This window comes from Rhipicephalus microplus, chromosome 2 (genome assembly GCF_043290135.1).
Source record: "Rhipicephalus microplus isolate Deutch F79 chromosome 2, USDA_Rmic, whole genome shotgun sequence".
Lineage (NCBI taxonomy): Eukaryota > Metazoa > Arthropoda > Arachnida > Ixodida > Ixodidae > Rhipicephalus > Rhipicephalus microplus.
Window position 1 is genome coordinate 225013849 of NC_134701.1, and position 18573 is coordinate 225032421.

The 18573-nt window shown below is 47.5% G+C and overlaps 1 protein-coding gene across 1 annotated transcript in view; it reads left to right on the forward strand.

The window, feature by feature from the left end:
* Positions 1–18573, forward strand: part of LOC142793894 (uncharacterized) — a 61389-nt gene that overhangs the window by 20941 nt on the left and 21875 nt on the right. Inside the window, exons 2-5 of the mRNA XM_075885820.1 lie at positions 3162–3312; positions 13434–13640; positions 13869–13941; positions 14567–14800. Of these exons, the coding sequence (XP_075741935.1) occupies positions 3162–3312; positions 13434–13640; positions 13869–13941; positions 14567–14800 (665 nt within the window). The remainder of the gene's footprint in view (positions 1–3161; positions 3313–13433; positions 13641–13868; positions 13942–14566; positions 14801–18573) is intronic.

Here is an 18573-nt window from a genome sequence, read left to right on the forward strand (position 1 = left end):
AAATCGCCGTGAAATGCCACAGTTGGGCTACTACTACTTCTTGCAGAAAGTTCAAGAGCGGGAAATACTTAGCCATTGCCAAACCACCTAAACTCGTGAAAACTTGTGAAGTATTTATGGTGAGCTTAGTTCGGATTTCTTGCTACATTAGGCCAACTTGCCAACTTGATTTTTTTTTTCGTTCCAGTCCTCACTTTGCTTATTGCAAAGGCATCTTTGGGTGTTCTTTCGAAGGTCAGATAAAGTTCATTTTTTTTATTATTCCATAATATCTGTACCATCTACAGACAGCAAATATCCGCAGTATGTCACGATGCCCCCCCCCCCCCATACAGTTTGTTTTAGTTTTGTCGATCTCACTAAGTGTACTTAAAGACTTCAGAGATGACAGGTAGTGTTGACATTTGGACAAACTTGAGTTTTCCTTTTTCGAATATAGTGTTAGTGGTGGAGTATATAGCCGGCGCTCAGCTTTTTGTTGATATCGTTGGAATTTTGACTCATGCTGATTTTGTAGGCGTTCTCGTTACCCTCTACTAAACCTTGTTAATTATCCTCAACTACGTTCGCGGTGACCTTATATGCAAGATCCTTGTTTCAATAGCCAACAGTTCTTTCAAAACAAATAAATCACAGCATATTCACGGAGTGACTGATGATGAGTTGAGGAAGCTTTGAAGGGTTTTATTGGCAAACCGCGAACCGTCCGCTGGTCACGCCCATCCGTCCGTCTGTCCGTCCATCCTCCTGTCTGTCTGTCTGTCTGTCTGTCTGTCTGTCTGTCCATCCGTCCGTCCATCCGTCCGTCCGTCCGTCCGTCCATCCATCCATCCATTCATCCATCCATCCATCCATCCTGTGAAGAAGAAGATGTACCTGCAGCGAGCAGCATCGCCAACGCCCGGCTCTCTCGGCTCGTTCTTCGGTTCGCTGCTGTGCTTATCTCTGCTGGACAGTTCTTCACGCTGTCTTGCCGTTGTCGTTAACGAGTAATAAACATCTTCACAATAGAATCATTCATCCATCCATCCATCGGTCCGTCCATCCGTTCGTCCGGCCGTCCATCCATCTAGCGAACACTCCAAGTACCACCATCTTGCAGCGTTTCATCCTATATTCATCATGCACAAGTACCGCCATCCAGTGGATATTCCAAAGACTAAAACGAGAGGTGGCTACAACATACAGTAGACGTCCGACCCACGCCTTAAGAAGCTTCGCCTATAACAAGTCATTTGTGAACTTCGTGTTATGAGCATGCGATGCTGGTTGCTGCTATCCAGTAGAATAGCTCTGATGGAGCACAGCTCTGGAATCCACTCTTACTTATCCCTGCTATAACTGCCTCTGTAGAAGGGCTGGTGAAGAACCTTAGTCCGGTGAATTACATATACTGATGCTAGAAGTCCTCTATACTCGGTGCAAAGAATAAACATTATGTAGACTGCAATTCAAGCTTTAGTTTTTGCTTGTGATATGATTTTCATATCTCTTTTGCCAGAAGGTGTTGCATGTGAGGCTCGTCTCGCGTGAAAGTCGTTGAGTTCGGTGTCGCACAAGTCACCGCTCCGTTATGAAGGGAACGCCCAAATCGAGCATCCATTCGCATCTTATGTTGCTTCGAATGAGTTCCATCAGAGAGTCGGCTTACCTTCCTGTTCTTGTCCCTTAATTCTCGTTCATCGTTTTTGGGGCTGTTGATCATGATATAACATACCATACCACCAGGCTTACCCTACATTTACAGTTTTTTTCTTGATGCCTTTTTTATGGTTGCTTTCTCGTGATTAGTTGTTTTGTGCATCCAGTTAGCCTGTTTACCGCTGGTGAATTGCAGATTAATACTATGCTATCACCAGAATACACGTGTTGTATAAGAGTACCCGTGCCGGCTCTTCTCGGCGCGCTATCCACACCTCGAGACAGCATAGCGAAGGTGACCGATGCACGAAATAATAAACTGCGCACTCACCCAAATCACACAGCCTGCACATCTCGTCTTGCATGCAAGTCACGTACCTAATGGCAACGGTGTTAAAGTAGTGAAAGTCATAAGCGTTTCTACCGCTTGTCATCAATAGCTTCACGAACGCTTCACTTTTCGCGTTGGATCTACCGCTGTTTTTTTTTTCAAATCTTGCATCGCCTCACAAATCAATCAAAAAAGGTGAAAAAAAAGCAAAAAATAAACAAAATAAAAAAACAGCAGGACTTCAGTTTACAGCCATGTTTATCTAGCTAACTAAGGCCTTAAAAGGTTTGCAAGTCACATGCACGTTTGTGTGCGTTTATTTTTAATAACTACTGCTTTCATAATTTTGGCTTGTTGGTGTCGAGTAGTTTCATGATATGGGAATGTGATCTTTTATTTAAGTCATTGAAATAACTAGTCATTGCACATTGTAACATTCTTTTTTGCCTGAATATGTGCATGCGAACGTTGTTACCTGTAGCAACTGAAATGTCGCGCTGCTTAGCACTTGGTCGTCAATCGAAATCCAGGCATAGAGGAAGAAAGTATGAGGAAGCATCGAGCGATGCAAGGTAGTGCTTACACACCAGGCAGCGCCTGTCCCACTGTCCTAGAAGTGAAAAAGCTTCAGATTTCTATTCTGCTCAGGTATGAATAACTTTAATTTATCCCTTAGCGGGCAAGTAACGGTTGACGACAGCCAGTGAACGCCAGACGATGCTTAGCGGTTTCTTCAAGCAGTCGTATATTGAAGTCTACGCCTTTTGAATGTCGACTGAATTCTCGAGTGGTTAGTTTGTGCATTTCTTTAGGTGTGGCTCGCGTAGTTATCAAATATTTCTCTAGTTTGGTGGGTTTTGTCGGTGAACACAGACTTGTATATTGCCGCGTGAAGCGTAATCTATGTGGCTGATCAATTCCATCACCACCTCGTTTCGTGAGTGTTCCTTCATATGCTGATATCAATCATTAATTCATACCTCGTCTTTTAAAACTGTTGGGCTTAAACGTTTATTTTATCGACAACAATTCAGGCCACACTGCTGAAGATTTGACTTGCGCGTAAGTCATTGTTGCCGTTGGCGTATCGGCATGCGAGCAACAAATGCTATAGGCAGCAAAGAAGGGACAGCATTTCTCACTCACGTGTGCCTTGTACCTGACTGTGCCTCTGTGTGGCGGTGTGCAGGGTGTGAGTCGAGTGCGATGTGTGACAAGGCCAAGCAGGACCCGGAAGCCACCTTGTTGACCAGCAACCCGGTCTCAGAGACGGACGACCGCCAGAGCTCCTACCAGGAGTCGGTGGACACCTTAGGTTCGTCGCCTGGCACGCTGGATAGGTAATAACCGCACTCTCCCTGCGTACGTTTGCGTCTTTGGAGTTGTGCAGAGACTGTTTTGAAGCCATGGACAGTCATCTTTCTTACATGAAAGTGGCTGTACAGATTTACTTTTCAAAACCTACTGCTTTACGAGGGATGTCGTAGCATTTTCTCTCGTGGAGCTTTTGAATCATTGGACTGAATCAGTGGACAGTACCGGAGTGCTTTACCACCCTGTTTTTGTAGGAATAGAGTCATTGATGACAAGAATCCGTCCAACAGTTGGTCGGTTGTCATCAGCTTGTGTTTCATAATCTACTCATCTTTCCAGAATTCTTTGAGTGGTTCACAACAAATCTAGCATTGACATCAATAATGCTAATATCAGGGGACCTAATCTCCTTAAATCCCGTATACTTTTCATAATTATCCATGCCCGGTAATTTTTCTGCTCATCCTCTTTAGTCACTCCCGTTCAAGTCTTCATTGCTTTTGATTGAGCACCTGCCACCTATTACACTGCCGTGAAAGTTAGCCTTTGGCGCAATATATCATATCGAGCCGTCTTCTCTATCGCTGCTGAATTTAACACATCTGAACGCTGTCACGTAAGCAAGCGTCACAGGCTACATGCATCTCCCTCCAGTGCAAGCTTAAAAAGTTTATTGCATCAGCTGCATCAGCAAATGGCATACTGAATCGGGAAACATTGTGCTGCCTTAGGCCTGCGAATGTTTGCAAAAACGAATGTAAAGTAGGATCACTGATTCCTCTTCTTGTCTTACATAGCAAATCAGCTCGAAAAAAATGCTCCCACCTCTTAGAAGTGAATCATTAGGAAATTCGAATGTATTGCGTAACGTCCATCATGAAATTTTGCACGTGAGAACCCAGCGTTAAAATAATGTTTTTTTTTTTAAATGCGAAGCATTTTGTAGCGAACATCGGTGACTTTGAGCGTATTTATCTATCTATCTATCTATCTGTCTGTCTAGCCACCTATGGCTTTTAGCTCTCCTGGCCGTTTCAATAATGGTATCGATATCAAACTTGGTGTGGCATAACATGACTGTATAAAGAACATATTTCACTAGCCTTACATAAAAATCACGATATGTATGAGACGAATGACATGATTTACATTTCCTGGTCCTGCAGCTCTTGCAGTGGTTTCGTTCACATGGCATGTTGCAAAACTGGTACGGTATGACATGATTTCATGACGAACACAAGCGACAGGCCCTAACATGAAAATACTTGCATGTGTGTCATGTAACAACATGAATACATGCCACGCTCAGGATGCACTCGCGGCCATTTCGCAAGCGTCACATATACTAAATTTGGTATTACGGTAAGTGTATGGATGACAAAGGTATGTGACTGGTGCAAACATGAAAATTATGAGATGCATGTCATGTAACAACATGACTACATGCCACGCTCGTGATGTGCGGCGGCTATTTCGCCAGCTTAACTTATACCAAATTTAGTATTACGGGATGTGTATGGATGACAAAAGTATGATACTGGTGCAAACATGATAAATATGAGATGCGTGTCATGTGACAACAAGACTACATACTACGCTCATGATGCGCTCACGGCCGTTTCAATAGATTCAAATGTACCGAACTCGGTATTACGTGACATGAACGGACGACATAAATAAATCACACATCCAAACATGATAATCTCCACATGCATGCCATGTAACAACATGAGTACATGCCACACTCATGAAGCGCTCGCGGCCGTTTCATTAGCTTCACATATGCTCAATATGGTAATACGTGACGCCAATTGTTCACGAAGGTAAGTGACTGGTGCAAGCATGATAGTTATGAGATGCGTGTCATGTGGGAAAATGACTACATGCCTTAGTCAAGGCGCCAATACATTTCGACGTGACGCTGTGCGTGTGCTCGCCGGCGTTCATTTCGTCGCGTCACGCCAGCGTTGCCACGCCAGGCACCGGTCCTGCCACATATTCGCAGGCGCACGCCACGCTGCGTTGCTTTGACGCATGCGCGTTTCAGCGCGTCCAGCGTCCCTCCATCACGAAAAGAGGGAGACGCGGTGTTGTCTAGGTAACGCATCGGCACGAAATGCGGCATGTCGCATTTCGCACCGGTTGCCGTTGGGCCGTGCCGACGGACGCTGGTCGCACCGGTCGCGGCTGGCGTCAGACTACAGAGTGCTCGCGTTTTGCTAACGTAGCGTTGCTGTGCCCAGCGTCAATGCTACATTGAAGTATATTGTGCCCTTCATGATGCGGAGACGCTGCTCTCGTCGGAGCGAGTGGACGCGCGTCGTGTCGGCTCCGGTTTCAACGAATGTTTTGCAGCGGAAGTCACCTAGAAGCCCACAAGACTTTGGTACCCGCGTATTCAGCTTGTCATCAGGAATCGCCCGGCACCAAGTTCCAGGTGGGGACTTGAATTTTGACACCTTTACCGACGCATTTTTGTCAACCACGCTAGCGAGAGAGATAGGCCTAACGCCTGCCAAGCCACCGGCAGCGCAGCTGCCACAGACGCTGCTGCCTAGGCCGGCCTAGCTCTGCGGGCACCAAGAAACGCCGGTCGGCGCGTTTGACGCGTCCGACTTTTTGAGAAGAAATGGAGGTCACTGTGGAGGGAGAACCCATTTCTCATGAAGAATTCGAAGAAAGTACAGGATGGAGCACCGTAGGATCAAAGAAGTCGACCCGCGGGCAATCACTAGAACCCGGTGCGGATTCTCAACGAGGGAATAACAGCAGGAAACGGCGTGAGCAATGCCTGAGTCAAATAACAAGATTAAGCCGGATGCCTCCACTGCCCCGAGGTGACTACAAGATCATCATCCGACCTAAAGGCGGCCTTCGACTCACCGATTATGGAGCCGCCCGACTGGCGACTTGCATTTACCACGCCGCTGAAATTCCGAGAGACGCCCAAGATGAGGACACAATATGCCCAAATTTCCAGCAAAATATCATCGTTGTGAGCACACCCATCGAGGCGCATGCGGATAGATATCAGAAAATCTCTCGCATTGTGGTCGGCAACAAGACGTACGATACCAGCGCATATGAAGCAGCACCAGACGGTACGTCGAAAGGCGTGATACGTGATATCCCGTTGGAAGATACTGCCCGAGATATTACAGCTAATGTGATTACAACAAAGAACCCTACAGCCATCGCTGCAAAACGCCTCAGCAACACAACGACGGTGATCGTACTGTTCGCTGGTCTTCGCGTGCCAACATACGTTCGATACGGTGGGGCAATGTTGAAGTGCTCCCTTTACCGCAAACAGATAGAGACGTGTTACCAATGCGGTCGCCTGGGGCACCGCGCAGATGTATGCCCAAACCCGAAAGACCACGTGTGCCGTGGCTGTGGTACGACCAACCCACCGCAAGATCACCAATGCCAGCCCACTTGTCAACTATGCGGCGGCGACCACCACACGGCCGAGAAGGCGTGCAGGGCACGTTACAAGACGCCGTACCTGGTGAAACGCCGGCGATGGGAGCGACAACAACAACGATATGAAGACTACCCGACGAAGCCAACGCCTGTCGACAACAGCCTCGAGCAGCGGGACACTACCCCTACCTGGAAGCCCGGAAAAAAAGGCTGGTCGAGATCTCGGTCGCGGTCTCGGTCGCGGTCTCGCTCCCGGCCCCGCTCCCGGCCCCGCTCCCGGCGCCGCTCCCGGTCGCAGTCAACATCTCGGAGCCGTACACCTGGACCTGGCGCAACGTTCAAGGTGGGCTGGGTAGACGTAGTCAAGGGGGCGCGCTCGGGGTCTGAGGAGGCCGCTTCTCAAGGCAAACTTGATAAATTAGAGGCTGAAAGAGCACAGCTAAAGCAGATGTTAGCACAATGTAACCAGAAAATGACAGCTTTAGGAGAGGAAAACAGGACCCTCAAGGAGGAGTTACACCACTATAAAACAACAAAACATGCTCCACCAGTAGTACCACCGCTCTCAGCTGTTACACCCAGTGAAAAATTGGAGGAAGGTACAACACCACCACCTCCCAAGCGCAGAGCCGAAACCTAGGCCAATGAATACAAACCCGCACGCGTAACGCCCGAGAATAAAGTCCGGAAGGAAGTTCAGCAATCAGTCAAAGAATTAAATGAGTGGATGAGCAACGCATCCCGACTTATCTCAGCCCTTACTGACCGCGTAGAGACTATAGCTAAAATTACCCAGCAACAAAACGAACACCTACATCAGCGACTCATCGCTGTGGATGCTAGAATCACCCCTCTGCCACTTAGCGGACTTGACCCCACAGCGAATGTAAAGCAACCTTCCTCGTCGGCATTCAGTGTGATACAGCCGGCGACATTCCTACCCCCTGCATCTCATCATAGCTAGAAATCACGCCTACACAATTTGGCAATGGAATTGTAGAAGCTACGCGAATAAGCAAGCAAATCTTAACCAATACCTTAAGGGGAAAGTTAAGCCCGATGTTATTTTATTGCAGGAGACACATTGTCTCGCTAAATTGGCAGGCTACCGCTCGATCGGACATGTCAACGGGGAGACGACTGTCCTTACCACCCTAGTTAGACGAAACCTTACGTTCACGCAACACGACACGGAATCTACCAATATAGACAATATATTTATTGAACTCGTTCCGCAACGCAAGACACAGGAAAGTCTTTTCATACTAAACATATACAGCAACCCTAAACAAAAAAAGCACAGATTTCTCACACTCTTTAAACGCGCCCTCAACATCGCTGGCCAAAATCCCATCTTAATAGCGGGGGACTTCAACGCATCACACACTGCCTGGGGATACTCTTATGTGTTTCCTAAAGGTAGGGCCCTCTGGTTTGACTCGCAGCAAGAGGGATTAACTCTCATCACCAACCCTAGCACACCCACACGTGCGGGCACTTGCTCCAGTAAAGACACAACGCCTGATCTGACGTTCACGAGAAACACATCAGCAGCCACCTGGAAAAATACCCTAGAGGACCTGGGTAGCGACAACTACATCATCGAGGTACATGTTCAAGGTGGCCCACGTAAATTCACGGGAAAAGAGCTAAAGTTGGTAGACTGGACCCAGTTCCGCAAATCACGTGAGAACCAGGTCCAACCCATCAGCGACATAGAGGACTGGATACACACGCTTAAACAGGATATTAATAATGCCACCCGAATCGTACCTCCTGAGGCACACCTCGAAGAGATCGATAGCCGGCTCCTCCACATGGGGGAGGCAAAGCAATCGCTCCAAAAGAGGTGGAAGACACAGAAACACAACAGAAACCTCAGGAAACGCATAGCACTCCTCAACACAGAGATAGAGATGTATGCAACACAGCTAAGGCGGCAACACTGGGATGAAACCTGCGATGCGATGGACAGGCAACTAAGTCTTAGTAAAACTTGGCATTTTCTACGGTTCCTGCTCGACCCAGAAGACAGCAAAACCGCCCAACAACAAACCATCAACAAACTAATACATGCTTACAAGGGCACCGAGGAGGAGTTTCTTAGGGAGGTAGAGCTCAAATATATCTCTCAGGCTCCTACTCAGCAGCATCCAGATTATACGGGCCAGATCAACACTACTCTAGACGAAGAATTCACCGAAGCGGATATCCGTGCCGCCCTACAAAAACTTAACACCAAATCTGCACCAGGTCCGGATAACATCACGAATAAGATGATACGCAATTTGGACGATGAGTCGATCACGCATATCACAGACTATATTAATAACTGCTGGAAGACCGGAATCTTGCCCCCGCATTGGAAAACGGCCAAGGTGATTCTGATTCCGAAACCAGGCAAACCACTGAATACTGACAATCTTAGGCCCATCTCCTTAACATCTTGTAGAGGCAAATTGATGGAACACGCTTTCCTGGCTAGACTGACAAATTACCTCGAAGACAATGATTTTTTCCCACACACCATGATTGGCTTCCGCAGGCATCTTTCAACGCAGGATGCCATGTTGCAGCTTAAGCATCACATCATAGACAGTACGGGACGCTCCACTAAGGGCATACTTGGTCTTGATCTGAAGAAGGCTTTTGACTCTGTCACGCATAGCACCATTCTAAATCAGGTCAATACCCTAAACTTGGGGCTTCGCACGTACAACTATATTAGGGCATTTCTTACGGGCAGAACGGCCACGATCACTGTGGGAGCACTCAGGTCATCCGAAATAACCATAGGAAGTGCGGGCACCCCGCAGGGTTCCGTGATATCTCCCATGTTGTTTAACCTCACCCTCATTGGTCTTCCTTCAAAACTTCAAACCATCCAAGGACTTCATCACACCATTTACGCCGACGACATCACCCTCTGGGTGTGCGACGGCAGTGACGGTTCCATTGAACAGAGATTACAGGAGGGGATTGACACAGTCGAACGGTATTTACAAGGAACTGGACTATCCTGCTCGGCGGAGAAATCTCAGCTACTGCTATATCGCCCTACCCTTAGAGGTCGGCCACCCAAACAACATCCCCAAGCGCAGGCACACGCTGATATAAAACTCACTACAAGCGATGGTCACGCCATACCAACCGTGGACAAAATCAGAGTGCTAGGTTTGATCATAGAAAGTAAGGGTACCAACGGAGAGACAGTTCGCAACATTGAAGCCAAAGTGTCTAACACGATGCGCCTCATTAGGCGCATTACCAATAAACACAAAGGCATGAAAGAGGCCAGCATCATCCGTTTGATCCAAGCGTTCGTTCTAACTCACATCACCTATACAGCGGCGTACCACCGATGGTTCACCGCGGAAAAGTCAAAACTCAATTGCCTAATTAGGAAAATTTACAAACAAGCGCTAGGTTTGCCTCAAAACACCAGCACCGAACTACTCCTTCAACTTGGTTTACACAATACCCTTGAGGAACTTATTGAGGCTCAACAAATCTCCCAATTCGAGCGTTTAGCCAAGACTAAGCCAGGCCGCCAGATTCTATGTAATCTCGGTATTACTTACCACACTCAACACGGAAACAAACACGACATACCACGCACTATCCGTGCTAAGCTAACAGTACCACCCATACCAAGAAACATGCACCCTGAACACAACAAGGGCAGACGTGTCAGTAGAGCCAGGACCATGTCAAAGATGTTTGGGCGCAACCATGAGGCAGTCTTTGTCGACGCAGCACGCTACCAGGAGCGTCACCACTTCGTGGCTGCTGTCGTAGACCACACACAACAATGCAAAAGCAGCGCGTCAATCATGACACGGAACGTAGAAACGGCAGAGGAAGTGGCTATCGCGATGGCCATAGCCCACACTAACGCCTCATGCGTAATCAGCGACTCGCAGACAGCCGTTAGAAACTACGCCAGCGGCAGAATCTCCCCCGAGGCATTGCGGATTCTTAATACAGGCTAAATTCACGAGGCGGACAAATACGTACACATCTTGTGGTTCCCTGCCCACACACCACTAGGTAACGCGGAGGCCAATCCGAATGAAGTGGCGCACAACGTGGCTCGAGGTCTTACGTTCCGAGTCACGTCAGACGAAGCGGCCACCCAAACGGACCTTTCTGCGCCGGTGTGGGAATGGGACGATCGGCTCACTAAATTTAATGACATAATTCAACACTATCGACTGCAAAGGCGGGAATACCCTCCGCCTCACTCCAAGCTAAATCGGGCCCAGTCCGTTCAGTGGCGACAGCTACAAACACGCACATACACGAACCCTGTCATCATGCACCACATATATCCTGACGTCTATAGTTCTAATCTATGCCAGTACTGTACCACCAGAGCCACTCTCGACCATATACTATGGGAATGTCCAGCATTATTCAAAAATTCTGGGATCGCGGCCTCCAATGAAGACCTTCGGGCGCGTTGGCGGACTGCGCTGCTCAGTTCGGGCCTGGACAAACAACTTTGGGCGATCCAGCAGGCCAAGGAAGCTGCCGGGAGACACGGTCTCTCCGTTGGCCCCTAGGTGGGAGCCCATCCCAGCAATCTGCCGGAAATTAATAAAGTCTATCTCTCTCTCTTCATGATGCGCTCACGGCCGTTATAACCTAATCTGGTGTTACGTGACGTCAATGCATGACAGAATATAAGACTGGTGCAAAAATGATAATCCTGACACGTGTGTCATGTAAGAACACGACAACATACCATGCTCATAGAGCGCTTGCGGGCGTTTCGCTAACTCCACATCTACTAAATGTGGTATCACATGACGTGAATAGATGACGATGGTAAACTACAGATCCAAACATGATAATCATGACACGGAAGTCAAGTACCGCTTCATTTACCTCCACCTCGTAACGTTGTGCTGATTTTAAAGTGACTTTTCAACCTTTCTCATTCGTGCTTCGCTTTTTATCAATTCCCACTGCACGTGGGAGCTGCCAATTTTTTTTTTTTACATCGTGCAGCCAGTAGCGCCGTTTGCCACACGTGGCGCTTTTCTGTCGTGATAAATGCGGTATGAGTTTCCAGCACTATACTCGGCGACAAATTTCTGTGGCAGCAGAGCCAAAGCTACGGTGGCGGAGCTTCTGCACAGGTGTTACTACGCCAAGTAGTCCGTTTTTGTGTGATTTCGGTTTCGGTTTCGCGAATGCATCCAACATGTACTTTTTCGTACAACCACCGTGCAATAAATTTGACATTTATGTGGGAAGAAATGAATGAAATGTCCACGGTTTAAAAGGTCACATTCAGCAGGCCCCATAGCGAATTTTAGTTAGACAGTGAAAGTTGTTGGGTGTCCGATGAGGAACGTTTTGGCACAAAAATGTTTAGTATCGGTTCATTACGAGTGGAGAAAACAGGTTTTTTGAAGCGGCGCGAAACAAGGGTAAGAAGAGGCGAGCTCGAAACCCTTGCCGCTCCTCCGCGTAGCCTTCGCAAGCCAAACCTCTTCCCCACCCTCTCCGGCATCCGACCAAGAGCGCATGACGTGCCGAACAAGCCCAGCCCCTGAGCACGTGAGCAGCGTTGCTTTGTTGACCAGCGTTATTTAGGGCCTTCTGCCTGTTTCTGCGGGATGGTTTGGAAACGCTGGCTTAGACGCGGTAGAGTACATGTGCACAATGAGTGCGTGAACGCGTAAGAGCGTTCCACGGCGGTCGTCTGCTCAATGCGCTGACCGCGGGGACACGAACGCATGCGCAACGCTGGTGCAATAGCCCCGCATCTCGCAGCATTTCACGGGAAAAAAATTAAAGGAAAACGCGCACAATATTTTATTGCGTCTCATTATTTATTTCAAGTTTTATTCATGTCTTAAAGAAACAAATACATAAATTACGCATGTTGTGTTGAATAATTTTTTGCCAGGTCACGTGGTATACTGTTGACAACGTCAGAGCAGACTCGTCCACGCAGAGGACCAACGTCCCTGCATTGCCGTGTACGTAGGGCCATTCCTACGCCTACGTCATGCCCTCATTCTCTACGTGTGCGTTGGCAGAGGGGAGGGGGAGCAGCTTTCATGTTGAAATTTGACCCATTTCCGCGGCGCGTAGCGTTGCAAAGTTTGGCAGACGTGATCATGAACGCCTCCTCTACGCATTGCGCTTGTCAGCTCAAAACTGTCAAACCTAGTGAGTGGCCCTTTAAGGGAAAGAACAAGAAGCTTATCCTAAGCGTTGATATTTATTTAAAAAAAAAAGTACGGATGCGCAGGTGCTCGGGGTGATTGGAACAACGCAAAGTCAAGAAACCATTTCCTGAATTTCAGTTCACACTTAGTCGGCACCTCTCCTCTTCTTTTTTTTTAAATAAATGTTTCCACTCACTCACTCAGGGCGTCTGACGTTCGTGAATCCAAGTGGGGGAAACGCATTTTTTATTCAGCTAAGAACGCTGTTTTTCCACAGTCAATAGGGTATTATACATGAACGCGTCTATTACCCAGGCAAAGCACAAGGAACGACCCCCTCCGTAGACGCCAACGGGAGCAGTGTTGCGGTACACGATCTTCAGCGTTATTGCATCAACAATGTACGCTCCTGCAGCTGTTCCTATTGAGTAGGGCAGTGGAAGAATTCCGGCGGACGCCTGACATAGCACGACTAAGAAATGCTTTCGCATTTGATATTTGAGCTAATTTCTTTATGTTCTTTTTTTATCTTGCAGAACGGCAACCCCAAACGCAGGGCCCAGTTGCAGCAGCGGGAGCTCCTTGAGCCCAATCGCAGCAGGCCAGAAGCCGCATTTCTACATCGAAGTCGACGCCAGTTCCATGGTCAACTTGAAAGCAGGAACCCAGTACACCTTGGTGCCCTTGGATGCTGATCAGGCGACGGCAGCTGGCATACCAGCCTCGGGCATTGCTCAGACGCTGTGAGTGCTCCCATGATGAAGTGAGAGACTTATATTGGAAAAAGCACGTTCTTAGCGCAAATATACCACGCTTTCTGGTACTACCTACCAACCTGGGTTAACCACCATGTTTAACCGCATGTACCTGCACTGACTAATGTTGACTAGCACCTATTATTGTTGTTTAATTGTTGGATATTTGCTCCCAAAGCAGCGAAATTGTCCCGGTGTTTGGTTTTTCTTTCTCAGAGCCTGGGGCCGCACACTGGACGGACGGCTACCCGGGGAAGAGGCAGTCGGAAACCCTCGAGTTGCATCGAAGGCAAAATTTATATTCATCTATTACAACAAAATGTTCATTTTTCAGTAGGTCACTTGTTTGTCGAAAATTGCGCATAGCTTCAGGACAATCTTTGACCCCTCAGATTGCTACCTTGACTCCGCTCGCATCACATAAGGATAGCGAGAACCTGAATCGGGTACAGTTTTGTGTTTCTATTTAACTTTATTTAGTCACCCGACAGTGATTTCATGATTATAGTAAGGCAAGGTTAAAATTGCGTCATCGCTTTGATTTTTGTAAGTGATATAACCATTATCGATGAACTGTGCAACTTTGTGCAAGCAACGTCATTCATTAAATTGCTTGCCTATAACCTTTGTCAAGTCGCCCTTTCTCCGCAATGAATGAAAGCAACGAAACTATTTCCCGAGAGTCGTTCTCTTGTTAGACACAACCAAATTAATCCCATATAAAATGAGGCTCGTGAAAGCAAAGGGCTCTTAATTGCTCTCTTTAGTTGTAGTGTAGTAGTAATGACATATTAAAGTTAATTTAGGTGGGCGAAAATTTGGTCGTTTCCGTTGGTGGAGTCTGGACCCACAACATTCAGCATTGAGCAATTTAGTCAACTAAGGCACACGCTTTTCCATTCTGGCACTCGCAGGAAGAGCTGACCAGCGACGCGTTTGGCCTGGACCAGGGAATGATGAACACTTTTGACGCTACCGCCATGGTGCCTGGCAAATCCGAGGAACCGGACCCACCCCTCGACGCGGAGTTCGAGAGCTCCGAAGACAAGATGACCTACACACCCCTCATGACGGTCTCTCAGCCACAGCAGCAGCCACAGCAGCAGACGCAGCCTCACGAAGCAACCGCCACAGCAGCCGCTCAGATGGTGAGTCTGTTTCTTAAACCAAGAAAAAACTGTCGGGCAATCGAACTTCTCACAATGCTTCCTGTTTGTCGAACACGATATTGGTTGCGTATGGCTTATTTCATGGAAATTCAACATTCCACACGGCCGTCGGCTGTAAAGAGCACGTGAGAAATCTCACTTTCAAACCTTGAAAACCTTTCTCACTGACTTCGATGCAGAGGGACCAAAAGTACGGACGTAGTCATTGTGGTAGGTCTATTATTAATTTTTTCTAGTGAACTTCGGCGACTTTGAGCGTATCTATCTATCTAGCCACCGACGACTTTCAGCTCTCTTGGCCGTTTCGATAATGGTATCAATACCAAACTTGGTATGGCATAACATGACTGTATGAAAAATATATTTGACTAGCCATAACATGAAAACCATGACAAGTATGTCATGAATGTCATGATTTGCATGTCATGGCCCTGAAGCTCTTGCGGTGGTTTAGTTCACATGGCATGTTGCAAAACTGGTATGGTATGGCACGAGTGCATGATGAACACAAGCGACAAACCCTACCATGAAAATCATGACATGCGTGTCATGTAACAGCTTAACTACATGCCACGCTCATGATGCGCTCGCGGCCGTTTCGCTAGCGTCACATATACCCAAATTTAGTATTACAGTACGTGAATGTATCACGAACGTATGTCACTGGTGCAAACATGATAATCATGAGATGCTTGTCATGTAACAAAATGACCACATGCCACGCTCATATTGCGCTGCCGGCCGTTACTCTAGCTTCACTTATACCAAATTTGGTATTACGGGACGTGAATGGATGACGAAGGTATGATACTGGTGCAAACATGATAAACATGAGATGCGTGACATGTAACAGCTTGACTACATACTACGCTCATGATGCGCTCACGGTCCTTTCGCTAGCTTCACATGTACCAAACTCGGAATTACGCAACGCGAACGAACGACTTAGGTAGATACCACATTCAAACAAGATAATCACGACATGCGTGTCATGTAACAACATGACAACGTGCCACACTGATGATGCGCTCGTGGCCGTTTCGCTAGCGTCACATATGCCTAATTTGGTATTACGTGACGCCAATGGATGACGAAGGTATGTGACTGGTGCAAACATGGTATTCATGAGATGTGTGTCATGTGAAAACATGACTACATGCGACAGTCAAGGCGCCAATAGATTTCGACGTGACGTGGTGCGTGTGCCACGCCAGGCGCCGGTCCTGCCTTATACTCGCAGGCGCGCGCCGCGCTGCGTTACTTTGACGCATGCGCGTTTCAGCGCGTCCGCCGTCCCTCCGTCACGAAAAAAAAGGAACACAGTGTTGCCTGGATAACGCATCGGTGCGAAATGCAGCATGTCGCGTTTCGCGCCGTTGTTCGTAGGGCCGCGCCGACGAACGCTGGTCGCACCGGTCGCGCCTGGCGTCAGACCATAGAGTGCTCACTTTTCGCAAACCGAGCGTCGCAGTGCCCAGCGTGCGCGCACGTCAACGCTACGTTGTAGTATGTTGGGCCCTTCACAATGCGCTTGCGGCCGTTTTGCTAGCTCCACATATACCAAATTCGGTGTTACGGGGCATAAATGGATGACAAAATATATGACTGGCGCAAACACGATAATCCTGACACGCGTGTCATGTAAGAACATGACAACATGCCACGCTCATAGCGGACTCGTGGCCGTTTCGCTAGCTCGACATATACTAAATTTGGTATCACGTGACGTGAATAGATGACGAAGGTAAACGACACGTCCAAACATTATAATCATGTTTATAAATAAAAGTGTTTATTTATGTGTTTATTTATATGCAAAGGGTTTATTTATATGCGAAGCAGCTCTTTGAGTAGCCTATGTAACGCTGTAAGTAGCCTATGTCAGTCTCTCCGTGTCAACACTCCGCACAGCGTTCCCCCAGCGCAGTTGTTGGAACGCTGCCAAGTAGGTCAAGTCGCAGCCGCCAGTTGACGTCACTCTTTCCTTCACCCACTACAGCTGCCGGCTACTCCCAACACCTTTCTCTTTCTTCAGCCTCTCCACCAACCGCAACGCTCGACTGCACGTCGTGTGTTTCGGCTTGTTGTCTGCGATGAAACCTACATGACACCCAACCCGTCTCCTACGTCTTTGCATTTCAAAGAAACGTTTACTCGACCGCACAAAGTGTGAAGGCTACACCGAGTTTCACTTCAAACCGTTCTGCCATAAATCGCGTCGACACACGTTTCGACCGGGTCAACGGCGTGAGCACCGATGCTGCTTCGCATCCCATCATGGTTCCCCTCGGAAAGATAGTTCGCGATTTTTGGACTTAATTGATATTATATACACGCTAAAGGTTATCTTATTGTAAATCGAGAGTGGTAGCTTCATGACATCTAGAATACACTGCAAAGCAAAAAATGTTTTTTTTTTTTTACACTGGAGCTAAGTACCCATTTCTCGTCTTTCGCAAGAAGTGTTCGCGAACACATGGAAAACCCGTCGACTTTAATGATAGGACATTTTTTCAACATTTTACATCTCTGTTTCATCAATTCAAAGCACGATGTAAGTAATAATTGTTAAGCATATGGGTGCACCAAAGCTTGTAGTCGACTTGTAATTTATCTGATTCGACCCGTTATTGAACCTATGCTTGAAATAACGATTCTAACCTCGCACTCGTCTTGTGAGTTAATCAGGTCAGTGTAAGCCAGTGGGCATTTCATGTATCAACACGATAGCGTCAGAGAGCTCGTGTCGCAGAACTTCCACCGTCGGCGTCGGCCCCATTGGTTGTAAGCGAAAAATCGTGCGTGAGCGAAAAAGCTCGTTACAAAGATGGCCGCGGGAAGCCGCTACTTGTCCACGCGTGCGCGAGCGATCACACTTAAAAAGGCGCGCATTCGAATAATAAAAAAAGAAAAAAAATTGCTCAAGGTCACGAGGCACGGGTGACGTAGTTTCTTTGCCCCTTCAACCCCTCCCTGCTTAGCTTGCAGGGATTTCGTCGGGACGAGAGAAGAGAGAATGCAGTTGCAGCATGCGACAAACCTTTCTGACTCCACTCGCACTAGACGGATTCTTAAAATTTTTTCGGTGTTGAATTCGTGAGGCGATAAGCTCGTTTAGTGAATTCATTCTATGGTTACTTGAGTGTTTCAGGGCCCCGTTAACGCACTTTGTTCGACAGCTGTCATGACCAAAACGAGCCTATTCGGCGATCTGTAGGCACATTCGGGAGGCCTCAAGCTACGTCAAAAAAGGCCTGGATAGTGCAGCCATCGCCGCTAAAAACAAAGAGGAACTTTTAAACAGCTCAAAAATAGACAACTATGTCCATCTAGTAGAAAACATGTCATGACTTTCCAGAGGAATTGATAAAGCCAACAACAAACGCTAGATAATGTGCTGTTATCTGTGAGGCATTGTGAGACTCCTAATGGCCACCGAGATGGCGAGCGCACGGCGTGTATCTTGGAGGCCATGCAACTCTTGCTTTAGATCAAAAACCTGTATGTACCATATTCACGCGCTCGCTGGTAGAATCTATTGTGTGAGCGCGCGCACGCGCGTGTGTGTGTATTTAACAAGGCATATTATTAGGTATACACTTAGCGGTTGAAGGGTGCACTAGGGGCCGGATTTTGATATCGCGTTCACCTCTTAAAGGCAGAGCTTATGGGTCCCCCAATTTTTAAAGCAAATACTTAACAACCAGAAAGTCGACATTGACACGTAAAACATCAACATATATGTTTCAAGA